General features: G+C 43.0%; 1 protein-coding gene across 7 annotated transcripts in view; it reads right to left on the bottom strand.

The window, feature by feature from the left end:
- The window catches only part of LOC147034245 (SH3 domain-containing kinase-binding protein 1-like), a 148,975-nt gene that overhangs the window by 47,784 nt on the left and 82,730 nt on the right, over positions 1 to 18,461 (bottom strand). For 2 of the 7 annotated variants that reach the window (XM_085879267.1, XM_085879244.1), the window contains exons 4-5: positions 10,706 to 10,732; positions 9,926 to 9,967 (exon numbers count right to left, since the gene is read on the bottom strand). The exons of 2 other annotated variants lie outside the window; for them this stretch is intronic. In XM_085879267.1, coding sequence (XP_085735393.1) covers positions 9,926 to 9,967; positions 10,706 to 10,732 — 69 coding nt within the window. Of the gene's footprint in view, positions 1 to 9,925; positions 9,968 to 10,705; positions 10,733 to 13,916; positions 14,601 to 18,461 lie in introns of those variants that run through there. 3 more of the 7 variants (XM_085879254.1, XM_085879251.1, XM_085879276.1) reach the window with 3 other exon arrangements.

The following is an 18,461-nucleotide window of genomic DNA, read 5'->3' as shown; positions in this document are numbered from 1 at the left end:
TGATTTCCAACCCCCCCCCCAAAAAAAAATTTGTTGGAGAAAAAATTTTTTTGCACCTTTTCTTTCAAAAAAAATTTAGATTTTATTTTTTTGGGCATTTCTGCATGCGCGTCGATCTAGTTTAGTTTATTCAATCGTGGGTCAGTCGATTCTGATCCGTTTTGACCTACAATGAACAGGATATCAGGTTCACTTTAGTGACCCAGCAGTATTGGCGGCGGAGGTTTTGCACTCTACCGAGTGCTCCCCCTCTAATTCCTAATTTGTTGGCTTTTGTCATCATGTGTCAAAAATAGCATGTACTCAGTATCGCTTTGTATTTCATTATTTTAGTGAGCTATTCAATTTTTTTAGCCATTACCTGGCACTCAGTTCTTAAAACGCTAACTGCTTGCCAACAGTTTCAATAAAAATCAGTATTTAACAGTCCACTGAAACCTTCAGACAGGCTTTAACATGTTTAAGGAAGGCCCACATGTGTAAAAATGACATTTTTGGGTGTGGTCACATTCCAGTAATTTTTCACTGGTTTCCCCTTCTGGGATCCCTTTCGTCTTTTTATAAGTGCAAGAGAACATATTCAGGAGTATAAAAGATCAGCGATACATTTTGTTGCAATTTGTTAGAGGTAGACCAAAGATTTTTCATAAAACGCCTGTACTAAAAATGGGAGCGGTGTTTATTACAACAATTGAAGTGAATGTGTTAAAGAGCGTCGGATGCATCCTCTGGAAATTAACACAAGAGCACTCATCTGCTGAAGCAAGTTGTTGAATGCTCCCTCAACTACCTTCTCTCCAACCATGGCCTTATCCACAGACACATCTTTCTCCTGGCACGGTCAGCAACGCACCAGCAGCACTGGTGCCAAAGCAGCGGTGCTCAGAGCTTTCACCATTTTCATCACCATCTTTGTTTTTTGACAATAGTGCCATCTACAGTGACGTAGCGTGTGGCAGTCTACGACAAAATGAGATTGCACGAAATTTTCATCGCTGGTGGTATTTTGTCACGTTGGCCAGTGTGCGATAGGCTATAGGCCCAGAGACTCAGGTTCATCACAGGTGATTCCAATGATATTTAAGGCATTGGTTTCCATTGTCCAAACTGAGCAAGGTGTGAGGCAGGGGATCCCTACAGAAGGGAAGCAGTACTCCATCAAGCTGTGGATGAAGGCTTTGTAGGTAGATAAAAGTTTAGATGTGCCAAGGAAAGACTGCACGATGGAGGCTGGGCGAATCGGCAACTCGCTTTTGGTGCTTTGTACACCCACACTTGCAAGATATTTAATTGCACTTGCAGTTGTGTCAACCTTTCCAGAACAAGAAAGTATTTGTATTACAGTATTTTTATTTCATCTAAAATTAAACATTACATTGTGAAATATCCTACTTGACATTTTGTTTTACATAAAAATGGATTATATAGATTGCAGTAGATCTGCATATGGTGAATATTGGAGGAGTAAGTTCCATGTGCACTGGATTTTTGAATGGTGATGCAATCGGAAATAAATAATTTCGAGCGTGTCAGCACATACTCCAGCATCGTGATATCTGTCCATTAATTTGAAGTGCAAGGCAAAGCAAGTGAGAAACTGAAGATCAATAAACGACAAATTTCAAACTGGGGCATGAGCATCCAGTCTCATCAAAAACGCCACATGACGATGTCACAGCGCATACAGGCTGTACTGGCCCAAAGCCCAATTAAGTGATTTTACATTGGCATTTCCATTTTATTGCTTTGCCCACCACCTCCACATACTCGACCGGTCTGAAGTTTTAGAACACCCCCATTTTTCCAGTTTTTACTGAAATTTAAGCAGTTTCATGTTTCAATGTACTCTTAAATTAAAGCAGAGAACAAATAAACAATTGCAGATAAAAAAAGAAATCATGGAATTGTTTTGTTCAACAAATTTTAATATAAATTTTTGACTCATCAAAGTAGCCACCTTTTGCAGAGATAACAGCCGAACATACTTGTGACATTCTTTTTACAATGGAAATCAAATATTGTTCGGAAAGTTCTTCCCAACACTGTTGCAGAAGTTCCTACAAATGTGTTGCACATGTCGGTTGCTTTGCTTTCACCTTTCTGTCGAGTTCATCCCAAACCAGCTCGATGGGGCTTACGTTTGGAAACTGTGCTGGCCATTCCATGATTTGAAGCCTACCGTCTTCTTTTCTTCTAAGGTAGTTCTGACATAGCCTGGAGGTATGTTTTGGGTCGTTATCTTGCTGTAGGATGAACCCCTGACCAACTCGGCATAGACCAGAGGGTATTGCATGGTGCTGCAAAATGCTGTGGTAGCCCTTTTGGTTCAGGGTGCCAGTCACTCTGTGCAAGTCCCTGACTCTGGATCCAGAAAAAGAACCCCAGATCATCACGGTTCCTCCTCCATGTTTGGCAGTTGGTGTCACACACTGAGGAACCATCCTTTCGCCTACTCAACGGCGTACAAAAACCCTGTGTGATGAACAGAAGATTAAAAATTTTGATTCATCAGTCCACAAGACCTTCTTCCAGTTTTCAGTAGTCCACTGGAGATGCTTCATGTCCCAAGCAAGCCTCTTTTTATTATTTTGCCATTTTAGCAATGGCTTCCTTCCTGCCACTCGACCTGTCAAACCTGCAGCTCGAAGTCTTCTCTTCACAGTTGAAACTGAGACTACCTTACTTCGACCAGTGTTAAGCTGTGCTTGAAGCTGCTGTTCTGTGAGCCGCCTATCACACAAGCTGTTGGCTCCCAGAAACTTGTCTTCTGATTGTGTTGTGGCTTTGGGTCTGCCAGACCTCTTCCTGTCAGAGTTTCCTTCAGTTTCCAAGTGCCTTTTGATGGTGTAGAAAACTGCACTCACTGACACCTTGGCTTCTTTGCAATTTCTCCAAAGGAAAGACCGACACTTTTATGGGTCACTAGATGACCTGTGAACCCGTTGGGTTCCCGTTGTGACAGTGGTTGATGAAAAAAATCATTTCAAGAAAAAAAAAAAGATAGCTCCAGCGAACGATACCGCTGAGGTTGTTTGCATTGATCAAATTCTCCTGAAGAGTACTTGACTGAATCGGGAATTGATTTTTTAATAATTTTTTCGTTGCCCGATTTTAATGAAACTTGATACTGCACACCACAGGCGAATGGTGAGTAAGGTGGGCCGAAAATTTTTGCGCTATCATCTACCGTTTTGGCTGTATTTCAGGAACATACATATAATACACACACACACACACACACACACACACGAGAGTTCTAGTAATATATAGGTAATGGTCTGTCCATCTTCCTTTGCTAATTGTCTTTTTCTCACCATTATGACAGCAATATACTACTTCCTGCAGTGCAATATTTCCCAAATAATGCTTCAGAGGGTGCAGCAACACAGTCTGTTCCAAGACTGCTTTTATACAGACAGAGGGTTTTGTAACTAATCAACAAAAGTTGGGACACCTGCAGGAATTGTTTGCATCAACTTTCAAGGCTTAATTTACTTCCATTGCTGCAGAACAGCTGCAGTTGCTAACACTTTACTTGTTCCCTGAAAAGGACCTTTTATAACAACTTTGAAATTTACATTATTTTTCAGCTTTTGGTAACCTAAACTTTTTTTTAACCTCTGGCAGTTTACCGCTTAGCTTTGTACCATTTCAAGTTTATCACTGGAGTGGAACTGCTTAAATTTCAGTAAAAACTGGAAAATGGGGGTGTTCTAAAACTCTTGACCGGTAGAGAAAAGTCCAGTGGTGCAAAGAGCACAATTCAATGGACTACCGAGCAGTGGAAAAATGTGATATGGTCAGATGAAATCATCCTTCACCATGTTCTCGACAAAGGAAGAAGTTTGCGGATACAAACAGCACAAGTCTACACGTACAGAGACATGACAGAAGTAAATTGACACCATAGTTTTAAAATAATTTATTGTTGAACATTTGAAGAAAGTTGATGCAATTTAATACATACACTAGTATTTTGTAGACTTGCCATTTGCAGATTTCAATGCTTTTACTCTTTCAGGCATAGAACTAACGAGTTCTGAAATTCTCTCTTGTGGGATTTCTGCCCAGGCTTCCCGCAAACGGTTTAGCAATTCTGCCCATGATGTTGGTTTCCTGTACTTTTTCCGCACAGCTCGATCCAATATGAGCCAGAGGTGTTCAATGGGATTCATCTCAAGAGAGTGACCAGGCCATGGAAGTCACTTGATCCCATTTCTGTCCTGCCATTCTTTGGTCTTTTTTGCAGTGTGGCATGGAGCTCCAGCTTCCATAAACAGAGTGGTTTTTGACCAACTTGACCAGTGGAGAAGATGGGGGAGACTTCCATCCTCAAGGATAGAAATGTGTCATGGTATTGATGTTGCCAACACACTCCACAAGCTCTGACCGACCAGTGCTCCAGATTGCTCCCAACACCATCACTGAAAAACCACTGTGTTTGACAGTTTGTGCAATCAGTTCAAAGAGAACTCTTGACTGGGAAGTCTCCAGACCCATACACATCCACTGTCATAAAATTGAGTAAATTGGGACTCGTCTGAAAAAATGACAGTGTGCCAAAACTTCAAGGGACTGTTGGCCATCTTGTCAACCCACTTCTTTCTCCTTTGAATGTTGGCTGGTCTAAGAAGAGGTTTTCTCTGAGCTGCTCTCCCATAGTAGCCCAGTTGATGAAGGTAGCCCGTGTGAACATGGCAGTTCTTGAGCTAACTTGGACCTCCTTTGCAACATCTGCTGCCTTGCAACAGGAAGTTTTCTCAATGGACTGCTTGACAGCTCAGACACCTTTCTGAGAGCCCAGATCGACTAGAACGGGAAGTTTTGGATTCCTTGCCTTCAATGGTGAATTGCACGATTACCCGATTGACCGTAGAAAGCCGAATGCCAAGGTTCTGAGCTTTCTGATGCTGGCTCACTCCACTTTGAATTCGTCCTCTGTGAGAAGGTGGCTCTTTGTCCTTTGTCCAATTCGTCCTCCTTGAAAATCACAAAGATAGTGTGCTCCCTGGGTTTGAGGCATAGTTAGTCAAACAATACCCAGGAACTCATTTCTGCAAATAAATAGTTGAATATCAGTACAACTGCGTTATACAGATGAAATGAATAAATTTAAGGTGTCGATTTACTTCCATGTCTCTGTACATACGTTTTTTATTTTACACATTTCAAACAAAATACTTTAAAGAGCAGATTTTGGGTCGCTGACAACTTCGCGTGATTCGAAGGTTGTCATCACATTAATAATCGTTGGGCAATTATTTTCTTACATTTGAAACTCAAAATATGCTAAAATTAAAATTAACTTTTAAGTCAAAACTTTTGTCAGCGATCGAAAAACAGACCGGAATGTACCGAAGATGCTGTGACGTCACGTTCTCCGAAAACTTCGTGAACATTTGGAAACAGCGTGTGAACAATGGCATTTTAATGAAATCAGAGAGTGATTTCAGCGGCGATGAAATCAAGTGTTTTCATTCCGATATTGCCGAGGCCGAGTCGGAGGATGATGGGAATTTATACTATGGAGTTTCTGGCCCTGAGCCATATAAATTTGAGCCACTTGCAAGTGCCAGAAAAAGGCCTATTTCGTGTACAAGCGGCAGGACCGACTGCCTGGCAGTTTACACTGACAGACTCCACCAGACAGATTGGTTTGTAGATTTTCATTTTCTTGTTCGATGCATAAAATAATGTAAAGTTTGATTCGTCTGTGACTTGATATTATAAATTTTAACCCTCCAGCCACTCAAAAGTCAGAAATAGAATGAATCAAAAATGGACCCAAATATATTATACACCGTAGCCTTGGCATTGAAGTCTTTGACAGCTGAGCTTGACCCCAGCGAAAGTGAACAGTTAGAACAAACCCCAACTTTCAAGAGACTGTTGTGGCACATTCAGTATGTCACAAAAGTGAGTACACCTCTCACAAATATGTAAATAATTCAGTGTAACTTTTTAAGCAGCTGTGCAAGAAGCAAAACCTTCGAGTTGATGATGGAGTAGACATTTTGCAATATGTATGCAAGCACAAAACTGCCATTCCATAAAAACAATGTGGCATATTACGAATATTTCTGGAAGAGGAGGCAACAAAAGTGAGGACACCCCTGCTATAATTGTCTGCCAAGAATGAGGTCCAGCATGGTAAAACAGCTTCCATTTTCATCATATTTAAGTCAAAGAGTGTTAAAGGTACAAATATGCAACAAACAATACACACAATGTCCATAGAGCTGCAACCTCCCTGGTATGTTAAAAGTGAAGACGTGTACTCAATGCAGTAATTGTCGATCTGCTTGCTGAAGAAATAATTGCATAGGAAATACTGTACCAATCGCCATTGAGAAAGCAGCATGGCTCATCATGGTAAAGAGCTCTCAAAAGATCGAATCGTTACCCTACATAAAGATGGCCAAGGATACAAGAAGATCACTGCTTCTTTGAAAGTAAGCCCCAACACCATGGCCAAGGTCATCCAGAGGTTCTCCAACAAGCGTACAACAATGAGTTGCGCTCGCCAGGGCAGACCAGCAAAGATGACTGCACGTACTGTTCGCCAAGTTCAGAATCTAGTCCTCCAAGACAGACGACAAAGTGCCGCCAAGATTGCTGAAGAGATTTCTGCAGCTTCTGGCCAGTCTGTTCGTGCGCAAACCATACGTCGCACACTCCATCGTATCGGGTTGCATGGGAGTCATCCAAGGCGTAAGACTCTCCTGAAGCAGAGCCACAAGAAAGCTCGCAAACAGTTTGCTGAAGCACATCAATCCAAGCCCCTGGACTACTAGCAACATGTCCTCTGGCCTGATGAAACGAAGATCAATTTGTTTGGATCTGATGGAGTGCAGCGTGTCTGGCGGCGACCTCAGGGACAGTACCAACACAAGTGCGTTATCCCTACTGTCAAGCATGGTGGTGGTAGTGTCATGGTTTGGGGATGCATGAGTGCTGCCGGTACTGGAGAGCTCAAGTTCATCGAGGGAAACATGGATTCCACGATGTACTGTGACATCCTGAAGGAGAAGATGTTACCCTCCCTGCGAAAACTTGGTTGAGGAGCTGTGTTTCAGCTCGATAACGATCCGAAGCATCGTTCCAAGCAGACAACTGCCTTTCTGAAAAAGTCGAAGGCCAATGTGTTGGAGTGGCCAAACATGTCACCTGATGTGAACCCAATAGAACACCTGTGGGGCATCCTGAAATGTGAGGTTGAGGGACGAAAGGTGTCCAACATCAGGCAACTTCGAGACGTCATTGCAGAGGAGTGGAACAGGATCCCAGCAAAGACATGTGGAACACTGGTCAACTCCATACCGAGTAGAATAGCTGCTGTGCTCAAAAACAATGGTGGACATACAAAAATACTGAAAACAATAACGCTTCAATGTGAGAAAGCACATAGGGTGTACTCACTTTTGTTGCCCCTCCGCCCCTTTTCACAGATATGCCCAGTATGCCACATAGTTTCCACAGAATAAATGTTTTGGGGCTGTACATGTATGACAGAATGTCGACTCCATCATTTCTTTGAGTCTTGTGTTTAGAATACATCCAAGTAAAAAGTTACAACAAAATTTGTACATATTTGTAAAGGGTGTACTTACTTTTGTGAAATACTTTAAATACCAAAACATGTTTAGCCTCATTGGGAAATATTCTACCAAAATTTAGAAAAAAAAAAAAGTGCAAAAATTGATCAATTTTTTACAATTGAAATGAAATAGCCAAATTTGCTGATGCTGTTAAAAAAGTAATAAGTTGATTTGTTGAGAAATTTTTTCATGCTTGTGTTTTTCAGAAAGTTTATTTACAGTATGTGTTTTTCCATGTACTCTTTAAGAATACATTTCAAGGTTTTTCTCACTTAAACTCAACAACTCATTCTGAGACAGAGCAGTATCTGGAGAACTTGTCAATCAACAACTCATATTCACAGAGTGGTGATCGGATGTGGTTATGCCTTCGTAATCCTCGGCTGTGAAATGGTCACCACAAATGACAAGTCTATCCAAAGGGTCCTCTTTACGGGAAAATTCGCCCGTTTTGTTTGTACAAATCTTATCCAATGCCGGCGAATGTTTGATTCCTTCGGGAATCGGTGAGAGCGATTACCCGTTTTCCAGCCATTTTCACAAAACATGACAACACACGTACGAGGCATGATGTACAAATATCTAAATGACTTTGTTCTACAATAATTCAAAATAAAAAAAGGATAATATAGACAGTTGTAAGCTCAAAAAAGAGCAAAACAACTGCCCGCTGAACTGGACACTTCTTCAATGAGCGAGTGAGCGCCCGCTTTGTTTTGGAGAACGTGACGTCACCATCCATATATGGCACGCGGCTGTTTTTTTTTTTCAACAGCCTTGAGAAATAACTTCGGAGTTAGATTTCATTAATGTCCCCAATAGTTTGGCAACCACAATTGTTTGCATCGAACTGTTTAATGCACATATAATCATATCGATAAATTTTTAGAACATGTTTGGTGACCCACAACATGCTTTTTAAAGAAATGACATCGAATAAAATGTAAACCTCACAATCTAGAAAAAAAGAGACAGGTTTAAAATTCATATATTGTTACGAGCAAAGGAAGGTGGGCCTCCGCCCACCCACCTCCCCACCTTATTGGTGCGTTTGTGGTTTACGATGGCAAAACACCATGTAAATACATGCGAGAGGTCAGACATGATTCAATACCACAGACATCTCATGAGCCTGGTTTCGATTTTGCTACCCCCTCCCTATTTATGATTACCCTACATTTTAATACTGCAATGCCACATCATTCTGTGTGACCGAGCCAATCGACCCCAAATTGAGGTGGGATTACTTGTGAGCACGTGATGTGAAAAATCACCCCGGGCGAGGGTAAAGAGGCAAGCTGTGAGTGGGTGTGCCAATTGGTCAAGACACATTTGGAGAAGACATCTGTTCGGTGAAATTAGCAATTAGTGGTATGCACAAGGGTATAGGCAGGACCAGCAGCTGCATGGAAAGGAGACAACCTTCCTCTACAATGTGCGCCACCTATGCTATGCGGTACACCAATGACCACACATCACCGGGCTCGATTTACTGCCACTGCAAACTAAGCCAGCCACAATGCATGCCATCGTCCTCCCTCCTCCAGCTTAACCCAGTTATTCTTATAAACCATGACTTGAAAGTCTGTTGTTGTTGTTCGCTTCGTCATCCTGACCAGGCCCATGGCTGTTGTGCTTTAGTACGCAACCTGGGATATTTTATTTTTGGGAGCAACCAAGACAGCAGTGTCTTGCCTATACACCGCCCAAATAAAGGGACGTGTCAGAAGAACGCGTCGCACGCTTGGAACAACATTGCCCATGGGGCGAGTACTCTGCTTGTACAAGTACAGTACGTGTTTGATATCATCCTGTTGGGGCTCCATTCGGTTTGTGCTCCTGTCAGTCATTTACACCAAGGCAACCCATTAAATAAAACTGATTATTATTATTATTGTTTTCCATTATTTTCATTGTCATCGTTTGTTGGATCATAGTCCTATAACAATTGTAGAAGCTATTATTTTAGCAAGGGGAACACCCTCCCCACCCCAACCAATGGGATAACCTTGGCCAATTACCATTCAGCTATCCCGTGGCTACACTCGTGTACAGGCGGCGTGAACGAGCGGCATTCGTGCCCTTTGTGCACAAGACGATTGTCTGCAGGAGAAAACTTAAGAAAACATAACTTATATCCTGCAGTTAAACATCGAGGCTGCACACCAAAATCAGTGTTACTGAACTTGTAAATCAATATAACAACAAAAAAGATTGTTTTCAAGCAGAGGTTATAATGAAACAAAGCAATGAAGCAAAAATAGTACAAGTGTGAAAAGGAAATATGAGGTGAGAGCAAAGTGACAAACGACACTGTGATCACGCACCTGACGAGGAGAAGAATGAAAATGCTCGGCGATGGAAAGGTGCTGCGTGGACAACAGAGGCAAGAGAGGCAGAGCAAGCGAGATGCAGTACATAAATGGAATGCAAACGCGCCGAAAAAAAAAAAATGACCGACATTGCATATAATATCTGCAACTGGCCATCACTTTTCAGGAAGCGAGCACCGAAAAAGGCATGCATGATAAACTGCTGGGACGAAAATCGTGCAAAATTCACGAGAAAACCACAACGTGGGCAAATCATTGCGATGCAAACGTCTCCTTCGGCGACACTGGCTGGCAACCATTCAAACAGGAAGCAAATGTTACGGTGCTGAACATGACAATCCACCCCAGGATGGCATCTCAATCACATCGAACGGCTGACAAATGGCTGAGTGCAGGCAATTTTCATTCAGAGGAGAATGGAAAGGAATGAATGGAAAAACTACAGCATATCGAAACACTTGGCTGTACAGGTGTGGGTGCGTGGCTTCGGTGGACATGACGATCATGCCACCCTTTCAAAAACAACTGATTATCAGTCAGACGACCGAATGCAAATTTTTGGATTTCCCCCAAGAAAACAATTCCACAATTTAGCAGGAGCTTCTTGGAAAAGCGCACAAGATGATCAAGTTGAGGAAGCACGTAAACCTGCAACCAAATATGTTTAAAACTTTTACCTGCTCACACAAGTGTACAGCCAGTGAAACACCAGGAAAATTAGAGGGTTGAGGATGCACACAGGGTAGGGATTAAGAAGAAACGTGCACACCTTACCAGCTTTCCTCCGAGAGCCAGAGCGCCCTGACAGCCAGTGGGAGATAAAGACAGAAGCAACGAGACATGTGGAAGTGGACTTTGGAGGTTGCCACTGGGAAAAAATTTTTTTAAACCATTTCCTAGGCAACGGGACATTTTTGCGGTCACCAAATGATAGAGCCAAGGATAATCCCGGATTCCATCAGGGCCAAAAGAAAAAGAAAAAAAAAAACACTTTCTTTGCTAAAACAAAGGAGATTTTATCAGATCAAACAGAGGAAGACATTATAGTTAGTGAATGTGTATCTTGTACCTGTTTTATTTGCACAGCTGAGACAGGGATTGCAAAAAGAAAAAAATAAAATTATATATATATATATATATATATATATATATATATATATATATATATATATATACATATACATATATATATACATCTACATATACATATACATATACATATACATATACATATACATATACATATACATATACATATACATATACATATACATATACATGGCAATTGAAACTGGGAAGCAAATCAATAACTTTCTATACTTTACTGGATGTCTTAATCAGGTTTGATAATCAAGGTGTCAACACCATCCCATGTGTGTACATTGAAGCAGTGGTTCTCCAACCTTTTGGACCACATTTCTCAATACCCCCCCCCCCACCCACAAGCCCCTTATACTCTCATCTGCAATTCAAAACATGCCACTTTCATCAAATATTAAAAATTGTAATACGTCACAGGCTCAAATGGTGGCGGTTTATGGGTGAGGGCACTGGGCAGAAAAAATAGAAATTGCCACAACAGTACTGGATTGTTTTCAAAAACCCAGGTCAGGTCAGGTCAGGTATGGGAGCATGCGCCGGAGCAGCGCGTCGCTGCGTCCACTTTCCATCAGTACTCCAGGGACCTCCGTCTGGCCATCCCCCAAGCAGATTCCTGGTCCAACCCCATCTACTTGAGATGCTGATCAACCTGCTGTAACGAGGCACGTGGTCGGCCCATTGGCCTCCTCCACTCACGAGGCTCCCTCGCTGAGAGAATCTGGTGAGCAGGATCAGCGTCAGGAAAACGAGCCACATGTCCACACAGCCGCAGCTGATGCTCACGGACCATGCAGGTAACAAATCTCATCCGAGTCTCTCTCAGCAACCGCTCGTTGGGCACAAAATCCGACCAGCGATAGCCAAGGATTCCCCGAAGAAACCTGGTACCAAAGGAATTAACTCTCCATCTCAGAACCTAGTTGACTCATTAACGACCTTCAGGTTGGGATAATCTATAATCTACTACCCCACCTAGTCTAATTAATAAGTGATGCTCATCCGCTTCGTGTTGAATCGTATTCCCTTCCCTTGTTCCGTGAGGTCAGAGTCCGACCCTTTCCCATGTACTTGCATCAAAATAAATAAATAATTACAAATGCATATTCGGACACTGTTCTTGAACAATATCGAGCACTACATGTTCTTCATCACGAGAATACGGCCTTATTTGCCAACACTTGAAAATGATCTGGCTGTGCCGCTGACGAGATAACAGCAGAATTTGTACAATGTGATCAAGATTTCAATTGGTTTTTGTTTTTTTTTTCTTTTTCTTTCCCTGAACCTCTTCACACACCCTCAGGGATACGTTGCACATCCCCCAGTTTGAGAACCAATGCAATGAAGGCCATTTTATACAACACATATCGATTTGATTTGATTTGGCATACTCTTTACACACCGTCGGTGCTGCCAAAGCAGTTTATTGGTAAGGGTTACACCGGGTGGTTTGACATTGCCTACCCAGAATTGCTTGTCCATGTTCTATCGTTTCAAATCCTGAGTATCAAACAAGGAAACAGCACAGACCATTATTGAAGTTTCTGGTCGGACTCGGTCAGGATTTGAACCGCTGAACTTCCCAGACGCCACAGGGTCTGGTTCAACATATGGATGTTCACTCTTCATATACTCACAATATGTATGACAAATGCAAGTGATAAATCCCCAGAAATCACAATAGAAGCACGATCATTAATGCAGAACAGGAAAAAAAAATTAAAACGACAATGCCACTCGGTAGAGCACCGCCAGGCTGAACAGTTTAGGTTTTGTTTATGTAGTTTACGGATCTGCATCGAGACCTTAACCAAAATCTAATTGGCTTCTTCTTGTCACCTACCCAACTTATCCACCAAGTTTGGTCAGAAACCATCCTATATAATTATAGTTTGTGGTCCCACCCTTCAATGGTGATGAATCACTTAAAAAAAAAAAAAAATTCGCAGATCTGGATCGAGATGAAGATCCGAATCAATTCATCCTCATCGCACACCCAACTTGTCCACCACATTGTGTCCACAACTTTTTCAGACATCCTGCTCACAGTCAGACAGACAAGCAGACAGGGATGAAGACGTAACCTCCGTCCACCTGCGGTGGTGGAGGGAAGGAGGAGGAGGAGGAGGAAATTGGGACCATACTCTGTGCAGAGCGTTGGTGCTGCTTCAGTAGTCTCCTTGGCTGTTGGGCACAATCCTGGACGGGTCGCCACTCCGACACAGTATACCAGCGTGCTGGCACTCATTTTACCGACCTCGGAAGGATGACGGGCAGAGTAAACCCCACCTGGTATTAATTCAACGGCAGAGTGGGATTTGAACTCAGGATCCGAGGATCCAAAGCCCGCCACCCAAACCATCAAGCCAACACCAGGCATGGCGGAGGGAAAAAAAACCCACAAAAGATTGATGGTTTACAATGGACAGACCAACGAAGAAGAAATTGCACAAAGAAAAATGGTGGAGAAACGTCGTCTCGTCTCCCCGGGTTGTCGGCCAATTGCACAAACATCTCACACCAGAAAGCAACAAACACCCCCCCCCCCCATCATAACATTTCTTGAATAACCTCAACATGTGGATGAACCTCAATTGACTTTTCAATGTCCTTCATGCAAAGGAGTTCCGTTCACCTCATTCATCTTTACCTTCCTGTTCGACTCGGTGAGAGCAACCATAAAATGCTTTTTGGAGGGGATTTTAAACAGTGACACGATTGCGCTGTGACATTCCATAAATGTGAAAAGCAAAATCTCATCACTGTTGAGCAACCAAGAAAATGAAAAAAAAAAAAATTAAAAATTTAAACCTTTGTTATTTGCTCTCAACAGAGTGAAACACAAAGACAAACATAACTGAGGGGGAAGGATTTGCATACGAACCAGGTAAGTTGCACCGAGGGCATCGGTAAGGCAATGAGGTTCCGCCACTGACGAATATCAATGGGTGTAGACGCTGTAAAACCAGACATAAAATGAAAACCTTGCCTCTTGGTGGAAAGGTGGGGGGAGGTTGACAAGGAGTCACCATAAAGAAATTTGAAGCCATCAAAACGATTTGGAGTTTGAACGCTCGCTTTTTGTCCCTTACATTCTCAGCACCGGATGTTATGTACAGAGTTCGGCGGCATCAGCGACTGCGACAACCTATTCATTGCCCTTCGTATCCGAAGTAGACCGTTCACGCGAGACCCGTGAGAACAACCTGGTCAACGTGTTTGTAGTGCAGAAGCTGCTGCCCAGACAGCGAGCAACGCAACCTGGCATCACGGAACCTCCAAGACCAGAGCACTTGCGACTTGCAGTCCAGGCAGGAATTTGTAGTTAGTTCACTGCCGGCAATAGCTCGCCGTCTCTTCGAGAAAGACATCGTGGGATCGTTAAGGTTCGCCAACTAATGTCGGCAGACGGGACGCCCAGTTTAACCATCCATCTCGGGGGCGGCACACACATCGATGCCCCCCTGCCTGTGAGACACCCTGACAGTTTATAGCTGGATCAGGATTCAAACCCAGACTAGACGGCTTAAAGCGAATGAGCATACCTATAGTAGAAGCTATCCTGCCAGAGCAGATTTTAAGCATCTTACCACCCAAGATGTACTAAAACAGAGCCGTACATACCAGCAGCCCAATTCCTATCATCAAGTAAAGACCCGGTCCCTCATCTTCGTCCAGACAGGGATCGTTACGCAAATGGCCTGATGAGTTGCAATCAAAACTCTGCCATTTAACCAAACCTTCCGCAAACTGTTTCTTGCTTGGTTCCATGGAATTTCTCACGTCCATCTTCTTTCATATTCCAATTCATGCAAACGTGTTTTCAGTTCGTTCATCTTATTGCAATCCTGCCGTCACATCTTCGTCCAGATCTACAGCTTGACGGCTGGAGTGAAGACAAAGGACTCCAGGGGACACAAAGACGGAATGAGAAAGGATCGAAAAGCCAAACCGATCCAGCTGCCAAACTAAACAGGAGAAAAATAAAACCCAAAATCACAAACGAGTTTATATATTTTTCACGACTATTTTAAGTACTGTCTGGATGACAGCGAGGAAACAGGTTTTTGAAGGCTCAGCATTTGCGAGTGGAATGTCAATAAATAAATAAATAAATATTGTTTTGCGGAGGGTGGGGGGTGGGGTGGGGGTGGTTTTGAAAAGCTCAGCAATACATCTGTCCAAGGATTCTCTCGTGTGTCCAAACCAACAATGCCATCACCGCTTGATGGATCCCATTATACCCTGACCAAGCATATAATAAAGTTAATACAGCTCAGTTATTTACTCTTGGAACTCTTGGAATTATTTACTCGTGGCTGCCAGCAAGCAAACCTAATAGTGCAGGTCACTTTAGCTCTGCCACAACTTCATCCAGATGCAACAAACTACCCAACAAAGGAAACAGACAGCGATGATGTTGAAACACACGAGCGTGGCTCGTAACCGGTTGAGCGAGACGCACAAAGGGATGGGCACCTCCCTAGTCTCCCTTAAAATAAATAAAAATTGGGATACCTCAACTTTGTACGACTACCTGTTATCCCCACAACACGTAACATCCGCAAGCGACACCTGAAATCAAAACATCAAGACTTCACAAGTCGTTGCTTGATACACGCACGCGCACACGCACACACGCACACACACACACACACACTTCGGACTTTGGCTTGTTGCTGACTGACAGAACAACAGACCAGAAGAAAGAAAGAGGTAGAGGGAATGGGGAAGAGAGGGGAGACAAAGGAAGTTGGAAGAGCAGTGACGTGGTGGCCAGCAGACATGCACACACACGCACTCAAAGCATACTTGGCATTTGGCAACGAAGCCTTCATAACACAAACACACAAACACAAGTAAATTCCAGATACACCTTCACTTACCTGGAATTACACAAACACACACACACAAACACACAAACACACACACACACCTTCACACCTTCACCTACCTAGAATTACACAAACACACACACACACACACCTTCACCTACCTAGAATTACACAAACACCTTCACTTACCTAGAATTATACAAACACACACACACACACACACCTTCACCTACCTAGAATTACACAAACACACATACACACAACAAACACACAAACACCTTCACTTACCTAGAATCACACACACACACACACACACACACACACACACACACACACACACACACACACACACACCTTCACCTACCTAGAATTACACAAACACATATACACACACAAACACCTTCACCTACCTAGAATTACACAAACACACATACACACAACAAACACACAAACACCTTCACTTACCTAGAATCACACACACACACACACACACACACACACACACACACACACACACACACACACACACACACACACAAACACCTTCACTTACCTAGAATCACACACACACACACACACACACACACACACACACACACACACACACACACACACACACACACTCACACACCTTCACCTACCTAGAATTACACAAACACATATACACGCACAAACACCTTCACCTACCTAGAATTACACAAACACACATACACACACAAACACCTTCACCTACCTAGAATTACACAAACACACATACACACAACAAACACACAAACACCTTCACTTACCTAGAATCACACACACACACACACACACACACACACACACACACACACACACACACACACACACACACACACACACACACTTCACCTACCTAGAATTACACAAACACATATACACACACAAACACCTTCATCTACCTAGAATTACACAAACACACAAACACCTTCACTTACCTAGAATTACACAAACACACATACACACACACAAACACCTTCACTTACCCAGAATCACACACACACACACACACACACACACACACACCCTTCACTTACCTAGAATCACACACACACACACACACACACACACACACACACACACACACACACACACACACAAACACCTTCACTTACCTAGAATCACACACACACACACACACACACACACACACACACACACACACACACACACACACAAACACCTTCACTTACCTAGAATCACACACACACACACCTTCACTTACCTAGAATCACACACACACACACACACACACACACACACAAACACCTTCACTTACCTAGAATCACACACACACACACAAACAAACACCTTCACTTACCTAGAATCACACACACACACACACACACACACACACACACACACACACACACACACACACACACACACACACACACACACACACCTTCACCTACCTAGAATTACACAAACACATATACACGCACAAACACCTTCACCTACCTAGAATTACACAAACACACATACACACACAAACACCTTCACCTACCTAGAATTACACAAACACACATACACACAACAAACACACAAACACCTTCACTTACCTAGAATCACACACACACACACACACACACACACACACACACACACACACACACACACAAACACCTTCACTTACCTAGAATCACACACACACACACACACACACACACACACACACACACACACACACACACACACAAACCCCTTCACTTACCTAGAATCACACACACACACACACACACACACACACACACACACACACACACACACACACCTTCACTTACCTAGAATCACACACACACACACACACAAACACCTTCACTTACCTAGAATCACACACACACACACACAAACAAACACCTTCACTTACCTAGAATCACACACACACACACACACACACACACACACACACACACACACACACACACACACACACTTCACCTACCTAGAATTACACAAACACATATACACGCACAAACACCTTCACCTACCTAGAATTACACAAACACACATACACACACAAACACCTTCACCTACCTAGAATTACACAAACACACATACACACAACAAACACACAAACACCTTCACTTTCCTAGAATCACACACACACACACACACACACACACACACACACACACACACACACCTTCATCTACCTAGAATTACACAAACACACAAACACCTTCACTTACCTAGAATTACACAAACACACATACACACACACAAACACCTTCACTTACCCAGAATCACACACACACACACACACACACACACACACAAACACCTTCACTTACCTAGAATTACACACACACACACACACACACACACACACACACACACACACACAAACACCTTCACTTACCTAGAATCACACACACACACACACACACACACACACACACACACACACACACACACACACACACACACACACACACACACACACACACACACACACACACCTCCATTATCAGCAAGCTTATTACACAACAGTAACGTCACCAAGGACACACCGACAAAGGCCGCTGGGTTCGTGGCTGCCAGCACGGAACACTCACTGCCCCCAGCTCATC

Source organism: Eptatretus burgeri, chromosome 1 (genome assembly GCF_056783735.1).
Source record: "Eptatretus burgeri isolate ZD-2024b chromosome 1, Ebu_testis_v1, whole genome shotgun sequence".
Classification (NCBI taxonomy): domain Eukaryota; kingdom Metazoa; phylum Chordata; class Myxini; order Myxiniformes; family Myxinidae; genus Eptatretus; species Eptatretus burgeri.
This window is presented reverse-complemented; position numbering and strand designations above follow the sequence as displayed.